At 34.4% G+C, this 23613-nt stretch overlaps 1 protein-coding gene across 1 annotated transcript in view; it reads right to left on the bottom strand.

The window, feature by feature from the left end:
- Positions 1-22420: 22420 nt before the first annotated feature.
- The window catches only part of ADGRL3 (adhesion G protein-coupled receptor L3), an 826419-nt gene continuing 825226 nt past the window's right edge, over positions 22421-23613 (bottom strand). Inside the window, exon 25 of the mRNA XM_064484967.1 lies at positions 22421-22591. Coding sequence (XP_064341037.1) covers positions 22509-22591 — 83 coding nt within the window. The 3' untranslated portion in view covers positions 22421-22508. The remainder of the gene's footprint in view (positions 22592-23613) is intronic.

Raw genomic sequence — 23613 nt, 5'->3', positions numbered from 1 at the left:
GGCAGTGGAGAAGGGAACAGGAGAGGTTTATACAAAAGCACTTGATTTAGGTGTTATAAGTTGCATATATTTTTCTACCCAGAAGCATCTGTGTTTCTAAGGAAATATTACTGGGGCATGGTCTTCAACAATACATTATCTGGGGAACCTGAAAGGTAGATGGGAAATGGAAGAATTCAATCTAAAGGTTGCCCAGTGGTACAACTTGAAATTTATCCATGAATCATGTCCTCCCAAAAATTCAGTTTACAATATTAGATTTTTTTTAAGTTAACTCAAAGCAATCTACAATACTACAGTGTAATTGTATGAACTCAAAGAACATAATCACATACAGCAAAACCTATCCTGAGCATGACATTTGCCATTTCATGTTACCTCTACGGTTATATCTTTAATGAGGCATGACTGAAAAAGGTAAATTTTACATGGTGTCCAGTTTCATTTTTTTTCTCTAAGCATCAGGCATTTTACTTCAGTGCTTTGCCTTTCAATTTCTTTTTCTCATTATAAAATGGACTCATTTTAAAGATTTCCTAGTTTAACAGGTATTCACTTCAGAGGGCTTTTCTGGAATGGATTTTCTAGCAAAAAGGTAATTTATCATATTGAGGACTGTCTCTCAAGATAAAAAGGAAATTGGTAGATAATAAACATTCTCAGTGCACCCTTAGTATTTGCAAGTGCAGGCTTTAAAATAAGAGGGGTGCTGTTTACACACATGGGGTGCGGTGCCTAACACATGTGGACATTAAGTCCAAACTATTTTTTGAAATCAGCTCTTTCTTGGCCCACTGTAGTAAAGCATCTGTAAAGTTTGAAACCTAGTAATGCTTTAAGATAACCAGAAGTGCTACTTTGATTTTACAACATATACCTCTTCCAAATATATTCTATATTAAGAAGTTCTTACATGAAAACACACTTTCTGAATATATATTTTATAAAAATCATTTAATGCAAGATCTATTTACTAAAACTTCCTATTTTTTCCCAAAATGTTCTTTTTTGTGTGAAAATTGACTTTATAACCAAGTTTTTAGGAATATATTCATTTTCAAGAAATGAAGGTAAAGGATTTCATCTGACCATGTAAGTTCATGGTAAAAATCTCATGTTACCACGAATCTTTCAGTGTTGAGGTCTTCACTGAGGGTAAATGCTACATTTCTTTGTATGTTTAAAGTGCCAAGTTATATTTTATAAACGTGCATTTAATGGGAGAATGGACAAAACATTTTACAAAAACGTTTTGATTGACTTCCTGAGCTTTCTCCACCATTCCGGTTGTGTGGGGAATGTGGCTTTGTGGAGGACCATGACACCATATACAGAACAGCCAAGGCCTCCCCAGAACGTCATCCACTCATGTGACATGCACTCATCAAGTACCTTCCAAGAGCCACACATTTATGTGACAGGAATTCAGCAGTTACCAGAAACAGTCTCTTCCTCATGGAACTTAATTTCATTGAGATTTTCTTAATGTAAACAAATATTTCAGATAGTGACAAGTGTTATAAAGAATATTAAGCAGAGAAATGTCCATCAACAAATGACTGGATAAAGATGCAGTATACATATACAATGGAATACTACTCAGCTATAAAAAAAGAAAGTGCCATTTTTAGCAACATGGATGGACCTAGAGATGATCATACTAAGTGAAATAAGTCAGAGAAAGAAGAATATATGATATCACTTATATGTGGAATCTAAAGAAATGGCACAAATGAACTTATCTGCAAAACAGAAACAGACTCAAAAACATAGAAAATAAACTTATGGTTACCGGGGAGGAAGGGTGAGGGGAGGGATACATTAGGAGTTTGGGACTAGTAGACACAAGCTACTATATATAAAACAGATAAGCCACAAGGTCCTACTGTATAGCACAGGGAACTATATTCAATATTTTGTAATAAACTATAATGGACAAGAATATTTAAAATATATATATATGAATCACTTTGCTGCACATCAGAAACTAACACAATATTGTAAATCAACTGTACTTCAATTAAAAAAATATTAAGCAGTGAAAAGGGATAGAGACTGACTTAGAGGTATGGACTGTGAAGTGACTGTTAAATATCGTGGTCTGAGGCAGCCTCCCTGAGGAAGAAACACAGAACAGAGAATAGAACTGGAAGAAGGAGCGATTGTGCAAAGTTCTGAAAAAGCACAGTGAGGGACAAGGAGGTGGCGGAAGACAACAGAAATTTAGACCAGATCAGCTGGACTCTAGTGAATCACGGTGTTCAGTTTTAGTTCATTTTAGGTGCAAAGGGAACACATTGAAGACTTTAAGCAAGAAAAGTATCATGATGAGATTAAAATTCCTGAAAGATCACATTATTGAGAAAAACCATGAGCTTTCCAAGGGGTTGTGAGCAAGTTGATGTCAAGAATAACATCTAGAATCTTTATTTTTGCATCTCCATTGCCCAGTACTGTCTTAGACATCATGGTAATCACTCAATAAATGTGTGTTTAATTACTGATATCAAAGTAGTTATAAAAACAATACACAGAAGGTAACCTTAAATCTACTCCTGGTAGTGTTCTAGTTCTTTGGGGAAAGATTTAAACTCTTGGTCTGTTATTTTCTCACTGGGCAAATTATATTCTCTAGTCACCTACATTCTGTTTACCCAAGATTTCCCTTTCTGGGAGTAAAACTCCAGTAACAGGGCATTACCTCAGCCCACATAGTACAAAAGGTCCTCTCAGGGGCAACCAGGCAGTTTCTTTATATTCACAGAAGCAGCAAGATTCGTAAGTATGATTTTCTAATCCTTTCACTCACAATCCAGAGGACTTGATATGCTCAATGTATATTTTACTCAAAGGGACAAAATAGTCATATATTATAAAGATTTCTAAAGAACTGAGCACATGTAAGACATAAGAAATAAAACCTACAAGCATTTCTCATAAGAATCATATAGTCAAAGACTTTATCTGAAGTAAAGGGTAATTTTATTCTGCAATGTATTATTCGACTAAATGTTTACAAACTTGGACCCAATTCCCGGTGAAACTGATAGCATCTATTTAGAAATGATACGTTTTTAGCACAGTCATTACACAGGCATTCTTTCTGCCTGGGGTGTTTTGCATGTGAGTTCCTTTTTCATGCTTCACTCTCTTTCAATCACACTTCAGTTTCATTGTTTGAAGAATAAAGCTCTAATTCATTGCCACATACAATTTACGACACTGATGTTTGGGTGGACATTTCCTCTCTTAAAATGCACATGCACACGCACACACTGCTGCAGAGTCTCCTGTCTTTGGAAAGCAATCTAGTAATAAGAGCTACCAGCTCAGTTATCAGTCAGAAACTTGACAGCAGCAGCCTCAGCTGCCCTGAAGCGTCCCCGTGTCACAGAGACAGCCCTTTTACTTTCTTCCTCTTGGTTAATTTGGTCGCGGGCTTCAGCTTTTCGCTTCATCCCAGTTGTCAGCTTATATACTATATCAGCATCTTTCAAGCTTCTCTTTGTATCATATAAGGTGAAAACAAAAATAAAAGTGATGACCTGATACTTGGGATTAAAAGTATAGAAAACTCTCCAGTGTAGAAAATTATAGACACAGCAGAAGAAAATATTGAAGTCAGCAAAATAATATAATTAAAGAAAACTTATAATTTTGGAATAATTACCCTGCCATTCATCCCTAACCTATCAAAAACTGTTCTGTGTTAGCAGAGATTCTGTAACCTAATCATTCATTCAGTAACTCCATCCTGTTGAAGGCCAACCGTGTGCCAGGCTCAACACTAGTGCTGGCACTGGAGCAGTGAGTAGGACAGGACTGCTCTTTGTCAAGGAGCTTCTATTTTAGTAGTACATACACTGGTAAAACATGTAATTCTAATGTAATGAGAGAACTATTATCATGGGAGAAGAATGGATTAATTAAATACCATAGAAGTTTGGAGTGGTACCTTAAAAGAGTATCTGACCCAGATTTGAACGTCAATAAAGGCTTCCTGGCCAAAGTGGTATCTAAACTAAGACTTTAAATACAAACAAGATTCTTGGCAGAAAGGGCTCCAGGCTAAAATTTCCTCATGTACAAAGTACCAGAGGCAAGAGGAAACATGATCTTTATCAAGAAATGCAAGCTTATTCTGGCTAAAGCATAGAAAGCTCTTAAGAGGTGAGCATAAAAAGAAAAGAGTGGAGGAGACAGGGGACGAGGGTACAGAAGTAGGCAAGAAGCTTATTCAATCATGCAGGGAATTTCACTGAGTCCTGTGGTTGAGGGGAAGCACTGAAGAGTCTATGCAAAGATCACTCTGGATGTTGAATTTGGAACAAATTGGAAGGATTTAAAATTGGGAGAATGGCAGAAATACTAATTAGGAAATTTCTATAGTAATCCAACCAAGATATAAGTTAACATAGTCATACTGAGACTGGAGAAAAGTTGATGATCTTCAGGAGAGTACACAGATCTCATCCTCCCAGGCAACTCATTAAATATCAGGGGAGTGAAGAATAATGAATGGTTCCCAGATTCTTGACTTGAACAAGTGTTGCCATTCTGGATGAGTAACACAAGCAGCCAGTAAATATCAGCCAAAGCATCTTCTCATAGCATATGCAATTTTCCTAGTTACTCAGGGTACTTTTTAGAGCTTCTTATTGTTCAGCAAATCTAAACCCCGTAACTGTCTATTTTGGACTAAACTGTGTCCCCTCAAATTCACGTGTTGCAGCCCTAATCCTCAACGTGCCTGTATTTAGAGATAGGCCTTTTAAAGAGGGAATTACAGTTAAATGGGGTCATAGGGTTCATTATGACTGGTGTCCTTATAAAAACAGGAGAGAGACACCAGGGAAAAGGCCTTGTGAGGACACTGCGAGAAGACAGCAAGCCAAGAAAAGAGGGCTTATGAGAAACCAAAACTTCTGCCATCCTGGTCTTGGACTTCCATCCTCCAGAACTGTAGGAAAATGAGTATCTGCTGTTTAAGACACCCAGTCTGTGTCCTTTGTTACAGCAGACCTAGCAAACTAATACACGCCCCAAATGAGCATTCATCTCAAGAGCAAATTCACCATATACATACAGAGTGTGTATCATATTTATCAGAGATCATGTTACAGTCCAGGTGAGATACACATGTTAAAAACATACCTGTTAAAGAAGAATAGCAAATACTATGTTGTAAAAAAATATTCTTTCTCAGTTAAGGCCATTGCATGTAATATCAGCCATTCAGGACAATGGAAAATTCCCCCAAGAAACAAATCACAAGTAATTAGGTTACTGAACACAGTAAAATCTTTCAATTAATGATCTCATACAGTGGTTATAACATGAGTTGTTGTGAAGATGGGGCTCCCTACCCCCTGGTCTCTATCAGCCCCGTAGTTACCCCAACATAGCTATACTCTAAGGAAAATAATGGGCTTCCTAAATAAACACAGCTACAAGGTGAGCCCACTAACCAGATTTCTGAGCCTAAGATTCTACCTAATAAAACTTCTAGTACCACTGTGAATCTCCTGCAGGCTTTTAAATTTTTCTTAGTTTCCTGGTAGCTGTAGCAGTTTCAATACCTTGGGGTTTCTGAAAATAAACAAATGGTCCAGAATTTTATGAAACATTCATACTATTCTCCAGTGTGCTGAAATAATTTACACTAATGATTTCTACCTTCACAAATTTATAATAATTTATATGGGATTAAAGCTCACATATTAGAATTTTTTTCAGAGTTATATACTGTAGGATATTCTACAATACTTTTACTAAAATCAAGTAACAGTAACAAAAGTTATTTCAAATCAGAAGCACTGAATTTACAAATAGATTCTCTCCAAGAATATTTTAAAAATAAGAATGTGGCTATTTAGTAAAATTTGAAGAAGGTGACTAAAATGCATTGCCATATCAAATCCTCAAAAATTTTAGGGTTATAGTGTAATAAATGGAAATAGAATAACAATGGAAAAAACTACTCTCTCTGTATTCCTACAATGCATTTTACCACTTTTAGAACATTTTCCATGTTTTATTTTTAATACAGTTATTTGTAATTGTCTTGTTTTCACTAATACATAATGGTAACTTTAAAACGTTACCTTATATTGTTTGGATTCCTACATAGTATCATTCAAAATGGCTCATGCACAATAAATACTTCTGGATTGAATGAAACCAAATATACTCAGATATATATACTCACTGAAAATCAAAAGATTTTCTGTATAAAGCATGATAATTTCAGAGAGACTACAGAAACATACTTAGTATTCTTCCTGACAGTTCAAAAATGAACCACGAACTCCAACTAGTCTTCATCATTGATGTAAATCTTATCAGATAGCTGCTACTGAGAAAGAAACTAAGCTTAAACTACATTGAAGAAAAAATCCACAAGGAGTATTTATTCTTTTTTTAATTATTAACATCAAAGGGCAAACTCAGTGGCATTAATCCAGCTTGAAAGAAGGCACAGAACCTTTGGAAAAGATAGTTTCACAGGGATCAATTTATAAAACCAATGCAACTGAAAATGTAATAACATTCAAAAAGTCTAAAGCAAAAATGGTCAAAAGCTGCTGGCATTAAATAATCTATCATTTTTCGAAATTAGTGGTTCAAGAGGCTCCTAGAAAATAAACTCAGCCTCCAACCTATAGTTCAGTGGTGGTAGGAATTTCTATTCTCTTCTATACCACATCATATTAGCATCCCTCTATACAAGGTCTATACAGGATCCTTCCCCATGTCTAATCCACTAAGGGGTTTGGCGGATGTGCCTCTGTGTGTGTGTGTGTGTGTGTGTGTGTGTGTACAAAATGGTGGTGGAAATAAAAATGGGTCACAAGGCAAAAAGATAAAGATGCGAAACTTATTTTACTGTTAATGTGACAGTTGTCTGACAACATGTTCAAAATATTCAAAATACTATATTTATAGATATTTAATATGCAAATCATAATATAAACAGCATGTCAATCAACTTACGACTTATCCGGTTGATGGAATTTAATCCTAAAATACAGAGCAGACTCTCAAATATTGTCCCTGACACATCCAGATGCCAGGTTTCTGTGGTCCTGCATATTCAGTTAGAGGGAGATGACATAAAATAGAGAAAGAGCTGGGGCTTGCATGAAATGGAGCACAAGAAGGGTAACAAATGAGGTTAATGAGAGCAACTCACAGACCCAAGCCACAGAGAAGCTTGAGGGATTTTCATTAAAGAGAAAGGACTATATCGACATTGAGTTTATTACTATGAAGAAGTGTGTAAAAAAGTGTTTCAAGGGGCCAGGAGAACAGAAAGCAAAATCAAAGTTATAGAACTAGGAGACAGCTCATGGGCAGCCAGCCACTCTACAGATTATATGGACTTTTAAATACCAAATTCTTCCAGCTCCCACCAATCTGGACAGACATCTTCTATAACCATTTTAACTTGCAGACTACTTCTTGTAGCAATTCACAGAAGCTTTACACTGATGTAAAATGAATTTGTGGTTTTATTTCTAAAATGAGCAGGCTATTGGAACAACCAGTTGACAGGCCCTTATCAACATTCACTCTTATTGTTACAATTGGATATTACACAATGCATAAGATCTTCCAACATCTAAATGCATCATATTTATTTGTCTTTTATGCGTATTAGTAGCTCACAAGAACAGTGCCACACAAGCAAATGACAACAGGTAACACTTTCAATGCCAGCAGTTAGTGTGCTAAAATAGTGTTACAGATAGCTGATTAACCATCACATGAGTATCTAGGATAAGTCAGCAGAATACATTCATGTAAAAAACTAACATGTTGGGGGTGGGTATAGCTCAGTGGTAGAACACATACTGAGCACACATGAGGTCCTGGGGTCAATTCCCAGCACCTCCATTAAAAAGATAATAATAATAGCATGGCAATGGTGTTCTCTTCCTACTCTTGTATATATGTTCAATTTAGTATTGGAGGGATGAATATTGCATTCTCTAATTCCACTGTGGGTTTTTTTAGAAATCCATCAAAAACATGACCTAAAGAAACCAAAATGCATCCTTAGTTTCTAAAATGAAGATATTTTAATAGGTTGCAATCCTTGAGCTACAAAAGCTCTTTAAGTTGCCATCACACAGCTGTACAATTGGCATAGATTCTTCTCAATGAAATGTGACACCATCACAGATGTAAGAGTTTAAGGGTTTGTCTTGAACAGAGAGTAGGTGTTAGAATCACAATGGTACAACATTTCCGCTAAGCAGCATGATGCTTTTCCTTCTTGAAAACAAACCAGGTGATAATTTGAAAATTTTGCACCTATCTTGGCATCTGCAACATTTGTCACAAAGTTCAAACAACAATATGCTCTTAGTTTGTATCTCTCTAGCTGGCATGGGGATGCTTGTCTTTGTGATGCTTCCTACGTCAGTAACAAAATCAATACAAGATCTAGTACATACACACAGAAACACACACACACATACATACACACGACACACAATACATACAAAGGAATATTTTTGTTTTCTTCAGTAGATGCTAACTTTCCATTGCTTTCACTGTTTAAGTGGATTTTCCCCATAGATTCACAAAGGAGGTTCACAGCATCTATCAAATGTTTGAAAATGATTCAGAATATTTTCCTTCACAAGAAAATTCTGCACTTGAGATTTGTTTCCTAAATAATTGTCACTTGAGTTTTACTTCAGAGGTGTGGACATTTTTTCCAAATTTATTGTTTTTAAATAAAGAGAGAACATTTGGATTTTATGTGAGTAATAGGGTGTGCCACTACAATTTCAACTCTAGAATGGATAGAAGGCATACATTTTTATTCTTTTATTCCTTTCATTCTGATAGCATAATATACAATGTTGCCATTTTGTTAGATAATATGTCCAGCTGTAGTATCAACACATTAAATCAAAAGCTGTACAATTTCTGTGATTCCTTTAACAAATTAAAATTTTTTGAACTCAATTATTTCCTGCTTCCCTCAGCGCAAAATTTCTTTGCTGACTTTAAAGTAAGAATTCGCCTATCAACCCAAATGCACCTCCCATTACTCTCCAATACCCACTGCTGCCTTAGCTAAGTAACTTTACTTTGCTTTCACTAAAATAAGTTCTCTTCAAAAGAAAGCGTTAAGCCCGTCTGCTCTCACCTGGGACAAGCCTGGTAGGCACGGAGGCAGGGGCCCAGCCGCCGGGCCGCCCCCTCGGCCGGGCTGGTGCATGATCTTCCGGGAGTCGAGAGAGCACCTCCGGTGTCAGGCCACCGGCCTCCTCACTGAGGAGCGCGCCGCGAAGCCGACTTCTTGAAGGGGAAAGGAGGCAGGGGTGAGGGACTAGGGGGAGGGAAAGGGAGGTGTTGCGCGCTTGCGCACTGCGGCGGGTTCCAGGAAGGCGATGAGGCACTGGTTCTGCAGTAAGTGCGCCTGCGCTCCCCGGACTGGAGGCTGCCTCAGAGCGCTTGCGCAGTAAGTTAGCGGCCTCGAGCTCTGCTTTCTTGTAGCGCTTGTGTAAAAGGGAGCGAAGATGGGGCTGAAAGCAAGAGTGAGGGGTGGAATTGAAATAATGACAATCACGTTTCTCAGTAACTCTTGTGATAAAAATAAATACTTTATTGCTCTGGTAAAAAAAAAAAAAAAAGAAAGAAAGTATTAATTTGAAAAGATACATTCACCCCAATGTCCATAGCAGTGATATTTACAATAGCTGAGATATGGAAGCAACCTAAGTGTCCATCAACAGATGACTGGATAAATAAGGTATGATGTAATATACACGTGTGTGTGTGTGTGTGTGGAGAGAGAGAGAGAATATTACTCAGCCATAAAAAAAATGAAATTTTGCCATTTGCAACAATATGGATGGGCCTACAGAGTATTAAGCTTAGTAAAGTAAGTCAGACAGAGAAAGACAAATACTGTATGTTTTCACTTATATGTAGAACCTAAAAAAAAAAAAAGAGTATAATAAAACAGAACAGACTCACATATACAGAGAACAAGCTAGAGGTTACCAGTGGGGAGATGGGGAGGCGGAGGGTAAGAGGTACAAAGTACTAGCTATAAAATAAACAAGACACAAGGATGTAATGGATATCACAGGGAATATAACCAATATTTTATAATACTTTAAATGGAGTATGCTCTATAATAATATTGAATCACTCTGTTACATACCTGAAACTAATGTAACACTGTAAATAACTATACTTCAATTAAAATAATAATAAAAATAAGTTCTCTTCCACCTCTGATTTTGACTAGCATTCCACTTCACTTTTTGAATGTCAGAACTACCTTCTCAAAGGACACAAACATCACTCCTTTGATAACCCACATGTGTAAGTGATATGCTTTTTCAAAGAGGAGTGAATAAGCAAATCAAGAAATATTATTAATAATAAATATTATAATTCTCTAATCTTTTTTAAGTTACATGATTATAGAAAGATTAAAACAAATGTATAAGCTCAAAACTTCTTAAAGAAAAAGCTTAATACAAAAACATTGCTTGCATTTAACTGTGTACTAATATAATATTAGAAATTATGAAAACACAGATAATTTAGCTTTAAACAAAGCATCGGGTAAGATGTAAATGCAGATATGTGCCTGTGTATCAGTTGTCATCATGCTAATTTAAGTTGATAGCTGCTCTGGGCTCAGTTGCTCCCTTTTAACTTTAGTCCAGCATACCCAAGGCAGACTAGGAATGAAGTCCTGTCTCTCAGAGAGCTTGGGCTCATTAGGCTTCAGAATTCCTCAACACGTTTATTTACCCTGACCAGAGTTCTCAGGAGATTTCCTAAGGGCAATTTTGCAGAACATTTGATTACAGAGTGTCCCTTCTTTTGATCTAACTTCTCCCCTTCCTAGGAAGAAAGATGTGAACTTGGATAACTGGTAGGGTTGCCAGACAGGAGGAGGTCATACAGAAATGGAATGGGTGAGAAGGAGCTTGCAGGAACTAAGTGGAAACAAGTGGTTAAGTGCCTTGCAGTGAGAGTACCAAGTTTCTTTCTTTTCTTTTTTTTTCCTTTTAAATTAAAGTATAGTCAATTTACAATGTTGTGTTAACTTCTGGTGGACAGTGTAGTCCACCAGAAATTTCATATTCCTTTTCATATTCTTTTATATTATAAGCTATTACAAGGTATTGAAGAGAGTTTCAAGGGTGAGAGACTCAGAAAAACAAAAAGCGAAGGGTGGGGTGGGGAAGAAATTCAAAAAGAGGATGGAGTTGCTGCCTGTTATCATACCAACTAAAGCAGTGGTATTTTTGTATTTAAAAGTAGCATGGTACAGCAGATACTAGAATAATGAAAGTATTATAACAATCACTACTCCTGAAATAATCCTCATATTTGGATAAGGAGAAGAAAATAGTTTGTGCTAACTTTGAAGAGATGGGACCTGGATCAGAGTACTTCTCAAAGTCACAATCTTCAAGGAAAGATGAATTGAACCCTGACGCACGTTGGCAGGTTGGAGGTCAAGAGCCTCCTAGTTCAAAACTCTGTGAATATATTTGAATAGGTAGATCTTACAAACATTTAATTGCATTAATTAATTCACAAAAAAATACTGACCTGGCACCTTTATTTCTCAGGCTCTGGTGGGTGCAGGAAGAACTGTGCTGATGCTGGCTTGCACTGAAAGTGGTTCAATGGTGTTTCCTTGTAAAGCTGTTCATATTATATTTCCTTCTATTGTTCCCAAGTCTTCAGTAAAACCTTGTTAAACATGACAACCTGTTCCCAGTGATTCCTGGGGGGAACTGAAAAGCCGGCTCTCTGCCCAAACTTAAAATGAAGCAGTTTGGACCAGCAATAGTCACCTGAGAGAAGTTAGTCTGAAGACAAAGGGTGAGATGACATGCTACAGAGCACATGGTCAATGGAGTAGAGTGGAGAGCAGGATTCTAGAGCCAGAGGGCTGCTGGATGAGCAGTGACCAGAACAGATGCATATGCATTCCCTGGAGACTGCCAGAAGTTCTCTAGTAGGGTAATCTGGTAAAAGCCTGGACGTAACATAGGCAAGTGGAATTCCAGCTATATGTATACTATTCATTACAGGGAAAAATCATGTGACTTACTGTCAACTGAATTCTAGGGTATTTGGCTAGCATTACCATTAGATTAGTAATACTACATACATAATAACTATATATATTATGAATATATATTAACATGTTTTAGAAAGAGTAAATGGGCCCAAGACACTTTCATTTTGGTGCACTTTACCAATTAAATACTACACGGCTTGAAAAAATGTGAAGGTTATATAGTTCTCAAACTAAGTAACTTTAATTTCACATTCATCTATTAATTTCAACTTCTAAAAAGTACTCTAATTCGGGGCTAATGGTTTCTCTCAGTTAAATCTTTAAAAGTAAAAATTATTATTTCCCAAATGCCCAAATGGTTTCCTGCAGTTTGCTCATTCAGTGGCAGGGAAACTGATTCAACTCAGCAGCAAATTGAGAAATGCATCTGGTCATCAGTCTTGGAGTGTGTGTGAATCAGAAGCATACCTAGGTAAGCAAGTGCGGGAGGAAGACAAGAAGCAAAGAGGAAATAAAATGAAAAAAGAGAAAGAATTATATAAAATTATATAAAAATAATATAATAATCTTCCCCTTCTCCTTTTCTGCATTTTAGACACCAGTGCAACTCTAGGTGCATTTTAAGCATTAATAGATTCTACTTTGCACACTGCTTTAGATGTATTTGCATGTAGAAAATAAATTAACATATGATATTCCCCATCTATTAAAAATAAGTGATATCTTCTTGGACCCGTGTAGTTTATATATTACTTCAGAAGGACTAGAACTTCAGAGGATACTTTTTTAGTTATACTTAAGAAAAAAAGTGATATGAGAAATCTTACCTAGAATTTTGTTGGTAAGGACTGCAATACCGTATATTTTTCCCCCTTTGGCTCTATATGTGTTCCAAGAAAATGCAATATATTTAAAATAAGAAAATATTATAATATAGTCTTATCCCTATCATATATGTTTACTGATTTTATGTTTCAAGGTACATGTCTAAATTTATATTTTAGGAATCTTGCAAAACAGGAAACCAAGAAATTAAAGACTCAGATATTTCTGTACTTGTAAAATGAAAATATGATCTAATTATAATTATTAATGTAAATTAGAGTTGCTTCACAATGCTAAAAATAAAAATTGCTAGTGACTGTTTTAATAATTCCATAATTATTATACTGTGTGTAAGACCTTATATTGTGACAGATTCATCACTATTTTAATTTAGTAGAATATAGCTATATGTTCGTAGGACTATGAATTTCATTCTAACTGAAAATTTTTCTAAGATTTGGTATAATTATAATTTTTCCAGGAATAGAATAAACTGTAAGATTTTAAAAGTGTGAATCTTAAATTTAAGCCTTAAACTTCTTTTCATCTAAGTTACCTAAGCAAGTCACAAGGTAGGTAAATTTCCTTTCACTTACAAAGACTGAATCCATTCAGAAATATGGGTCTAAGTTGGGTCGGAAGGGCATGAATTCAAACAACATGGAAAATGAATGAATGAATGAATATTATTATTTACATTTGACAGTGAGTTTTTCTAAATAAACATATATAGAAGCCTAATTTTTATCTTATTTCATTCCTTCACTTTAGTGACAACTCATATATTTAGCTTCAAATCTTTGTTGAGAACTAAAATGTATTTATATTTTTAAACTATTTGTTGTCATAGTCCCCTTAATTCTAAATGTATAATTCAACAAATAGCTTACATTCTACTCTATCATTTACAAAAATGTCCTCCTTGGTTCCTTATAATTACATTCTTTTGTAATTATATTGTATTTGTCATTTAATCCACAAATATTCCAAAGTCTAGCTGTGTGCTCCAATGGTTAAGAAAGAAAACATTATTATATCCAATTTCCCTTATTTACACTAAAGTTCTTATTGAATTTGATGTTTCAAATAACACACTTGACAATTTTATTGTTGTCAGTAATAAGAGTACAGCTCAAACAAAACAAATGTCCTTTGCTGTCAAAGACAAGGATATCTCATGTCTCGAATGCCATCACAGACAGGAAATTGCTAGCACTTATTTGAAGCAGGGATTTCAGGAAGGAAAAGGGAAAGGCTTCTTGACAAACTACATTCTTTAAAAATTGTCCATCAATCAAAGGAGAAAAAAATTCTTGATTAGATGTTAACTCTTTTAACAGATGCATATGGTTATGCCAGGTATTCTCCATGTAAGAAGAGCCCAGGAATTGTAATAATCACAAGGGCATACTCCGAAAAACTTAATGAGTTTTATTCACTTTTGTTAAAATACTGTTAATAAATTATATGTAATAAAATGAAACTATATGGAAACTGTTATGTTAACTACAATTTTAAATCATCTTGGTTAACTGAAATGGCAAAATGTGTGAAATCTTTTGGAAAAAAAAAACCCTTCACATTTTAAAAATGTGTTTATCCCCCCATCCAGCTTTATGGAGATATAATTAACGTTATCATTGTGTAGATTTCTGGCATACAAAGTGATGACTTGATATGAATACATATTGTAAAATGATTACCACAGTAAGATTAGTTAAAACATCCATCATCTCATATAGTTACCATTTTGTGCGTGTGTGGTAAGTTTTAATATTTACTCTCTTAGAAACTTTCAACTATACAATATGGTATTGTTAACTATACTCATCCTGAAAACCTTCACTTCTAATTTTTTAATGTATACAGATTTGTAACACGTGTGTTTAAATGAAAATATATAAATGATAAATAAATCATCAAAATATTTTACAGATCACAAACTAGGAATCAGCATTAGGTATATTCTCTACTAATTTGGTGTTACTAATATCTTGTTCTGTTATCTGGGGTGAAATCTCAATTGTCTGGCAATTTATAATCCAGATACTTCTGCTTCCAGAGCAATGAGATGTTTTATTGCATTTTATTTCCTTTGCATCTTGCTGTAGACTTTTTCATCAAGATATACTATTGCAAATGGGCTCAGCACATTTTGAAGAGAAAAAATCTTCCATTTTCAGTTGTCTTTGGGATGTGGTAAGAAAACTAATTAAGGGTATTATATCATATTATTGACTGGAAGATTTCAATGTCATTATCTACATTTCTCAAAATATTGCTACATTTCACCAAGGCAAATCTGAAATGGGGTTAAAGTGTGGTTATTCACAAATGAGTAGGACTAAATCAATAATCTTGGGTAACATATCCTATCAATAAGTTATTGTAGGACTCATATATATGTCATGATATAAAGTAAAAAATAGGGGGGAATATCATTATTTTGTCTCTGAAATTAATAGAATAAAACATAAAGATTTAGAAACAATTTGTATGTTTTCGGCTCTGTGTGAGTGAGGTGTTTGATGAATTGGCTAACAAAGAGCCTATGCTTAAACCTGTAACTGAACTGGAAAAATATTGTCACTAATGGGAAAAAGGGCAGAGGCTTTACATCTTTCCTGTATTCCATCTCGCTGTGAAGTCAATGAGGCGAGAAATATAGGCAAGTACAGAACAAAGATTCATGACCGAGAACTCACTGAGAAACAGTTTAACATCTTAGAAAGAACAGAGAAGGCATCCCTAGTCATTAATTACCAAAAAGTCACAATAAAAAGCATTGCATTGAGCCTGTTATCCACTAAACTGGTAGCATTTAGCTAGAGGCAAAATTATGTAGGACTCTGAGCTGAGATTTGGGTGTCAGACAACATAGGCTCTTTTTCTGGTTCTGACACTCCAATGTTTTGTAACCTTGGCAAACCCAATTAATCTTTCTCAGCCTTCATTTCTTCATATTGACAAATGGAGCTAATAACTACAGTACTGAAGTACACCTATGCCTGCAAGTCAATTTCTGCTGCTTTAGCCACTGCGCTGATGAACCTTCTATATTGACTCACAATAACTCCCTGCAAGTCATCAGTGGATTAAAATCTGCAGTACTCCATTGGTTACTGATAGTCTTCTTAAAGATCTTCAAATAAAGATCTGATCAAAGTGATGACTTTTTAAAATTTTACAGTAAGGTAAAAATACTTCCCAATTCCTCTGGGTAAAGGAAAAGAGACCTGTAATTTGACCCTCCAAAAAGACAAATCCAACCTGATAGCCGCATTAGGTGAGCAAGTTCAAATTGTCCAGGAAAGCTAACATGAGGAATAGCTCATTTTTCCTTTAACATTCAAACAAAAGTATTTGAATGATACTGACTGAATTTCTTGCTCCATGGTGCTGACTGAACTTTATATACAATTTCTGGATATTCATATCTGTAATGAATAATATTTCTTAGGAAAACAAGCGTCATCCTGCATTTAGAACATATGACTTGATCTTGCAAAGAGTAGCTAAGAATAATTCATAATTTTTCCAATTTGTTATAATAATTCAAATAAAGAAAACACAATATAAAATTAAGATATATTTCATTGTTATTAAATATTGAAAAACTGAAAAGGCCAAATTGTTTATATTATTATAGCCAGACTTATTCTAGAAAATACATTAAAAGTCATAATATTAACGATTATGTTCTATGCCTCTCAGATGCCCGCTGACCTTGTTTCTGTTCTACAATCATCTCAGACCTGTTCCTACTTCCTAATCTTTGCACTTGATCTCTTGGATGGTATAGTCCTCCTGTGAGTGTTCAGGTTGCTGAATCCATCGCATCCTTCAGATCTCAGCCCAACTGCCATCTTCTCAGAGTCCTCTGATGAGCCCCATCCAGGCCCTGCCTCAGTCACATTCTGTCACATGACAGTGTTTATAGCCCTCAGAGCACTTACTGCTCTCAGAACTCACCTTTCTTAAATCACTAGTTACATGTTTATATTTATCTCCAATACAGTCTAGCCAGTACAGGAGACATGTCTGAAGATTCATATCCAGGGATTAGAGTGGGAAGTGTGGGAAGATTCTAGACTTAATTGCTGGTGGTCTTTTTTAGAAATTGCATGCTTAAAGCCCATTTATCTTTAGCTTTAAGCCTTATATTCAATTTTGGGACAACAGAGAAGTTCCACATAGCTTACACTGATGTTGTTATTTAACAAGAATCTATTCTGCAATCATGAATAAGTGAGCTAGAGAGGGAGTACAGGGCATAGGTTTCCTCAATTTACACCTTCCTGAGAAAAGGCATCTCATTCCAATTACACATTATTACTGTTAGCAGAGAAAATTTTTTCTTAACTAATGGCAAAGATCGAATTTTCAGAATATCTAAAAGACAAATGAATAATTGTGTTACTATCCTGTTAATAGTTTCCTCATGTAACTTTAATGTTCAATATTATAAACATATATATACATGTGTGTACTTATATATAGCTTTTTATATAGATATAACAAATTTTAAAAGCTCTGATAATTCTTTTTTTCTTAGAACTTCTTTTTTTAAATTAAAGTATAGTTGACTTACAATATTTCTGATGTATAGCAAAATGATTCAGTTTATATATATATATATATAAATATATATTATAAAAGAATATATATATTCTTTTTCAGGTTCTTTTCCATTATAGGTTATCACAAAATATTGAATATAGTTCCCTATGCTATACAGTCAGTCCTTGTTATTTATATATTTTATATACAGTAGCATGTGTCTGTTAATCCCAAATTCCTAGTTTATCCTTCTATTCCCTTTCCCCTTTGGTAAACATAAGTAGGTTTTGTGAGTCTATTTCTATTTTGTAAATAAGTTCATTTGTATCATTTAGATTCTACATATGAGTGATATATGATATTTGTCTTTCTCTGTCTGACTTACTTCACTTAGTACAATAGTCTGTATGTCCATTCATGTTGTTGCAAGTGGCATTATTTCATTCTTTTTTAAGACTTAGTAATATTCCATTGTAAGTTTATGTATATGTATATATACACATACACATACACACATCTTCTTTATCCATTCATCTGTCAATGGACATTTAAATTGCTTCCATATCTTGACTATTGTAAAGAGTGCTGCCATGAACATTGGGATGCATGTATCTTTTCAAATTAGTTTTCATCTCTTCCAGATAAAAGCCCAGGAATGGGATTGCTTGATTGTATGGTAACTATTTTTAATTTTTTGAGGAACCTCTATACTGTTCTCCATAGTGGCTGTACCAATTTACATTCCCACCAACAGTGTAGGAATGTTACCTTTTCCGCATATCATCTCCACTATTTTTTTTTTGTAGACTTTTTGATGATGGCCATTCTGACCAGTGTGAGGTGATACCTCTGTAATAACTCTTAAGTGTGTCAAAATTGAACAAATTTTAATAAAATTATCCTTGTCACTTAGTAATTAGTAGAAGTACTTGTATCTTCTATTTTTCCACAATATAATGAGAATCACTGGCTTAAGTTTTTCTTTTTTTCTTTTATTTTTCCTTTTTTTTTCTTTAGAGAAGCAGAAAAACATGTCTCAGAAAATCAGCAACTAGAAGATTTCAAGGGATCTGAGGAGCAAGCTCTATAATCTTTCATACCTGCCTCTTTCAGATAACCTGTTTAAATGATTTTTCTCAACGTATCTACTATCTCTACCACTCAGACCACATGAAATAAGAAAGATGGCTGCCAACAGTCCCTTAAATTTACAAGAAAAAGATTCAGTCACGTGGAGAAGAGACCAAATTTTAATCTCTATTTTTCTCTCTCTCAATTTCTCTAACCCAACGCCCAATTTCTCCCACTGTCCCCCACCAAAAGTTTTGAATTGCTTTTGAATTCTCCTTTGCCCATCCCCAGGCCAACCAAATGCTCCCAAGAACCTCATTAATGGATTCTCTTTACAGTTAAAGGAATCCTTTTAGATGCTGGTGTAATCCCCAAAGATATATTAGGTCAATGGGATGAAACTTGCATGCCTTCCTGAGGAATCTGGACTCCTGACAGTTGGTAATTCAGTGCCATTTAAGGTCTTCTATCTAAAATTTTCAGGTTTTATATATGTGTTTTGCAACAAACATTAATGGAAGTAGAGAGAAGAGTTTAGAGTTAGACAGATTCTGAAGATAGGCACAAGAGTCAGAAAGCTATTTTAATAGATCAGAACACAGCTGTGGAGTTTCTAACTTAAAGCTATGTCAGTGAGGTTGTGATCAGAGAGGACAAATTTGAGAGATATTTCAGGAAGAATCTTGACAAGGCTCAGTGAATGATTATGAAAATTAAGGGGCAGGCAAATGTTAAAGATGACTCTCTTGTTTCTATCTTGAGTCAAAAGTTGGATGGCATTTCCGTGAATTGATACAGAGAGTCAGAAGAACAGATATGGACCATGGGTAGGGTGCATTCAGGAAAGAAGAGAAATGAAGCAATAGATAAAATCCATGTAAAACTAGGCAAGCAGGATCTAGGTGTAAAACCTGGGATTCACTACAAAGAAATATGAACCTACTTCTTTATACACAGACCAGTCAGAAGAGTTTGACCCTAGATTTTCTTGAAAATGTGGCCAAGAATATCATAAACTGTGCCATCATCCTGGTAAGTATTTTTTTAAATCTAAATCCCTTTTAGATCCTCATGCTCCCAAGTTTTATTTTCAGGGCATTAAGAACCTCCCTTCCTTCTACTTTGTCCCAACACTGCTCCACTGTCATACTGCTCACTCTTCACTACATTTCCTCCAAATCTTGACATATTTTCAACCATGACTAGTCAGTCGGAAAGTGTCATCCATCATCCATTAACTGCATTTCTTGAGATGAGCATTTTGCCTAGAATCCCCATAAATAAAGTCTTCTTTTTATGTCATTGATTTGACAGTTGTCGATATATGTAAATACTATAAGAAGTAATAAAATCAATGGAAAATACTGGAGAAAAGTTTACTGAATTAAGCTGGGTCCAAGGTGAGAGGAGACAACACAAGGGCATAAACACTAGGAGACAAGGATCATTGGCAAAATAACCAAAATAGAAAAATTATTCTCAAAGATCAGAGCTATTAAATTTGAAGAATCAATATAGCAACATTAATATATAATATTAATAGGCTTATTTCATTTTCAGTTGAAAGTGAATATTATCAAGTCACATTCAACTCATTACTAAATCTCAATGTTTAATAAAAAGAATATTTCCAAATGACCTTGTATTGGTCAAAGATACCTTTACACATTGGAATATAAATGAAAACCATATTCACAATTATTCAAATAAACTCAGTGGAATCTTCATAGACTGTAAAAATAACCTCAGAGGATACGTTAGAAAAGCAAGTCATGTAAATTATAAACCTTAGCCTATTAACAGTCAAATTAAACAGACTCTTAGTTATAAATACCTACATTGAAATCAACTTGGGAAGTTTCCACAAATTCAAACAAATTTACTTGCCCTGCCAAAATTTAGCACACATTCTTGAACCTGTTATTTCTCTCTTTCTTTCTCTCTCTCCCTCTTGCTGTTTCATGCACACACACACATACACACAGATGTTATTTATCTTTAAAGATGCTTTAAATCCTGCCATTGATCTAAGAAAGGAAAAAAGAGCATATTCTTTTACATTTTTTTAAAGTGGAGAAATAACCAAAAACAAACAAAAAAGTTTGTGAAAATAGAAAACAGAGTTGATAAAATGACAAGTATTTTCCATAAATAGAAAAAAGAGCTTTTTAAAAATCTTAAAATCCCAACAGAAGATTAATAAAAAATGAGCACAGCCTTGTAGAGTTGGTAAAAATAACTACACTGAGAGGAACTCTTTGTTTCAAGCAATTTTTAAAACACAGTAAATCAATTCATTCTTAATGGGATATACACTAAAAGGAAAAAAAGAAAACTGAAAGAGAAAAAAGTTCTCAAACTATTTTCCACCAGTTTTTTGAGAGCTAGTATTGTTTCCCTGAGTATGCTGTACAGGACAAAATGAGTGATGTCATTGAAAACTGGAATTTTGGTCAAGAGGAAAGGAGACCCACAAGTAAAAGGAATTTGGTTAAGGAAAAATTCTGAATTCCTAAATTTGTTAAATTTGAATTGGAGTGCAAACATGAATATATGATTTTTTTAAATGTCCTATTTCTTTTCACTAAAAAAGGCTACATAGGAAAAATAAATATCCCTTTTAAGCAGATTTTGGTCTCCAAATACCATTTCTCACAAAGGAAACTGGAGCATCTCAAAAAATGTTTAGATTTCAAGCTAGGGTCGAAAAGATGCAAGTTGAACCTAGAACATGTTGTCAGATCAGACAGCAAGGAAGCAAACATGATTGGAATCATGTCAAAAGGCCTCAGGAGCCACCTGGGAAACACACCTACCATCCAAATCTAGGAAAATTTGGTCATGAATAAGAATAATGCATTTAATCGCTTAAGACACATCAGATGTTTAAATTCATAAGCTCTTAGAAATATATTTTGAAAAACTAAAAAACTAATTCATGATTTTGCAAGGGTGCCAGAAAGCCAACTTATCTTGAAATCTGATCAAAAAGGAAAAGACTCAAGTATCTATCCTGTATTTTCTATCCCTATAATGCTCTGAACTCAGATAAACAGAGTTGATGGGGGAGAATTTTTTAATTCATCTAAGTATTTCATATAATAATTGAAAAGGAATGACTGAATTAGAATCTCACCCTTTTGCAACCTTTTATGAAATAATCGATCTAGCAGTGATCATCTGCTAAATTCACAAAAAGAGAGACAGCAGATCTAATGACCTTCCTATTGAAATATAGGACCACCTATCAAATAGCTTTGTTCAAAAAATAATCAAGCCTTGATCTGATTAATTTATAGGAAAAAGAATAGAGGACCCACTTAGAAATAATAGAGGATGCAATCAACAAAATTCAGACTGTAGGAAATTCTGCAAAACAAACTATAAGGTTTCTTCAACAGGTAACTGTGAGAAAAATAATAGTGAGACGGAGGTACAAGCTATAGACTAAAGAAGACTTAAGACACCCACCAATTGCTGTACATGGAATTTACTTGGATTGTGATTTGGAGAACTAAATTGTCAGAAAGAAAGTAAGAGATAATTGTGGGAATTTAAACAATCTTTTTATGTGCAATTATATTAAGGAATCCTTCTTAGTCTTTTATGTAATAATAGAGGCTATATTTCTTAATGAGTCATCTTTTAGTACTACATCAAAAATACATATAGATAATGTAGTATGACATGTGGTGTCTTCTCCAAAATAATTCTGGAGAAAGGAAGACCAACAGGATAGGAGCATAGATGAACCCAAGAGACATAGTTGATAATTATGGAAGCTGGGTGATGAATATATGGAGATATGCAATTTTCTTTCTTTTGAATTTTTTTATTAAAAAATTTACAATGCTAAAAATTTGTTTAATAAAGTAAACATTTGCCTGCGTCTTGAAAGTCACATTTAATCAAAACAGAAACCAAAAGAGAAAATAATGTAGAAGCTGTAAGGAACTGAATGGCCAGGTGAAAAGTTTCAGGAAACACTCCATTTCGTATGTCCTCTGCTAGGAGCTCCTTGGCCAGAGACCTCAAGTTTTGCTATTTTGCATCTTCTGCCTGGAAAAAGTGATACATTCAATGAAGCCAATGAATTGAGTGGGGAAAAAAATAAAGACAATATAAAGGCATTTTAAAGATCATGAATTTATATATCCTTAGGCATTTGAACTGAACCTCAGAATAAAACTGTTAACAAAATTACAAGGGGATAACAGCAGAGATCAAATCGGTAATAGTTTTCCCATAACCCTGTCTGAAAAGAAGAACTGAGGAGGGGAGACTGTATAACAACAGAAAAACAGATCTAAAATTATTCTAGTTTGTATTTATTCATTAATATCTATGAAAACCAACAAACCTATGAAATAATTGGATGGCCATAAAGAGAGGTAGAAGGGATAATAAATGTACTACTATAACCATTATAGTAGAGAGTCAATAGAAGACACTTTCTAAAGTCTATGAATCAGTAAATAGATGTTTAAGCATATTATATAAATGTATAGTTACCTTCAATAAGTACCAAAATAAAAGTATAAACCTTTCAAAATAGCAGAAATAGAAAAAATTTATTAAAAAACAAACAAAAAATTTAAAACTAAATATGAAAATCCATAAACAAAGCACTAAAACAAAATATAAATGACAAAAGTATGACACATTATACATATAGAACATAAATATATTACTTTGATAATAGAAATTATATTTCCATTTCAACAGATGACGGTAATTTAAACAAATTGGTCATATCAAATCCTCAGTAATTTGCAAAATATCTTTTAAACTACAGATTCTATTAGCTAACTATATAATCATTCTGAAAAGTTTTAAAATTTAGAAACGAAAGTATCTAACCAATTGGAAATTTAATTTTATCTTAAACTACTCTTAAAAGTACTTAAGACTCTGCGTCTGATTATTTAGAAAACAATTGTAACAATAATTAGGATGCTTATGAATATTCTATTTTTCCTTTTTTGGTGGACACATAGTGTACCCCCTCCTTTGGTATTTCCACGTCAATAAGCATTTTTACAATTTTATTAATTGTCCCTCCATTCATCAGATCACTAAAT

The sequence above is a fragment of the Camelus dromedarius genome, chromosome 1 (assembly GCF_036321535.1).
Source record: "Camelus dromedarius isolate mCamDro1 chromosome 1, mCamDro1.pat, whole genome shotgun sequence".
Taxonomy (NCBI): Eukaryota; Metazoa; Chordata; class Mammalia; order Artiodactyla; family Camelidae; genus Camelus; species Camelus dromedarius.
Note: the sequence above shows the minus strand (reverse complement) of the source record. Positions and strands in the feature narration are given on the sequence as shown.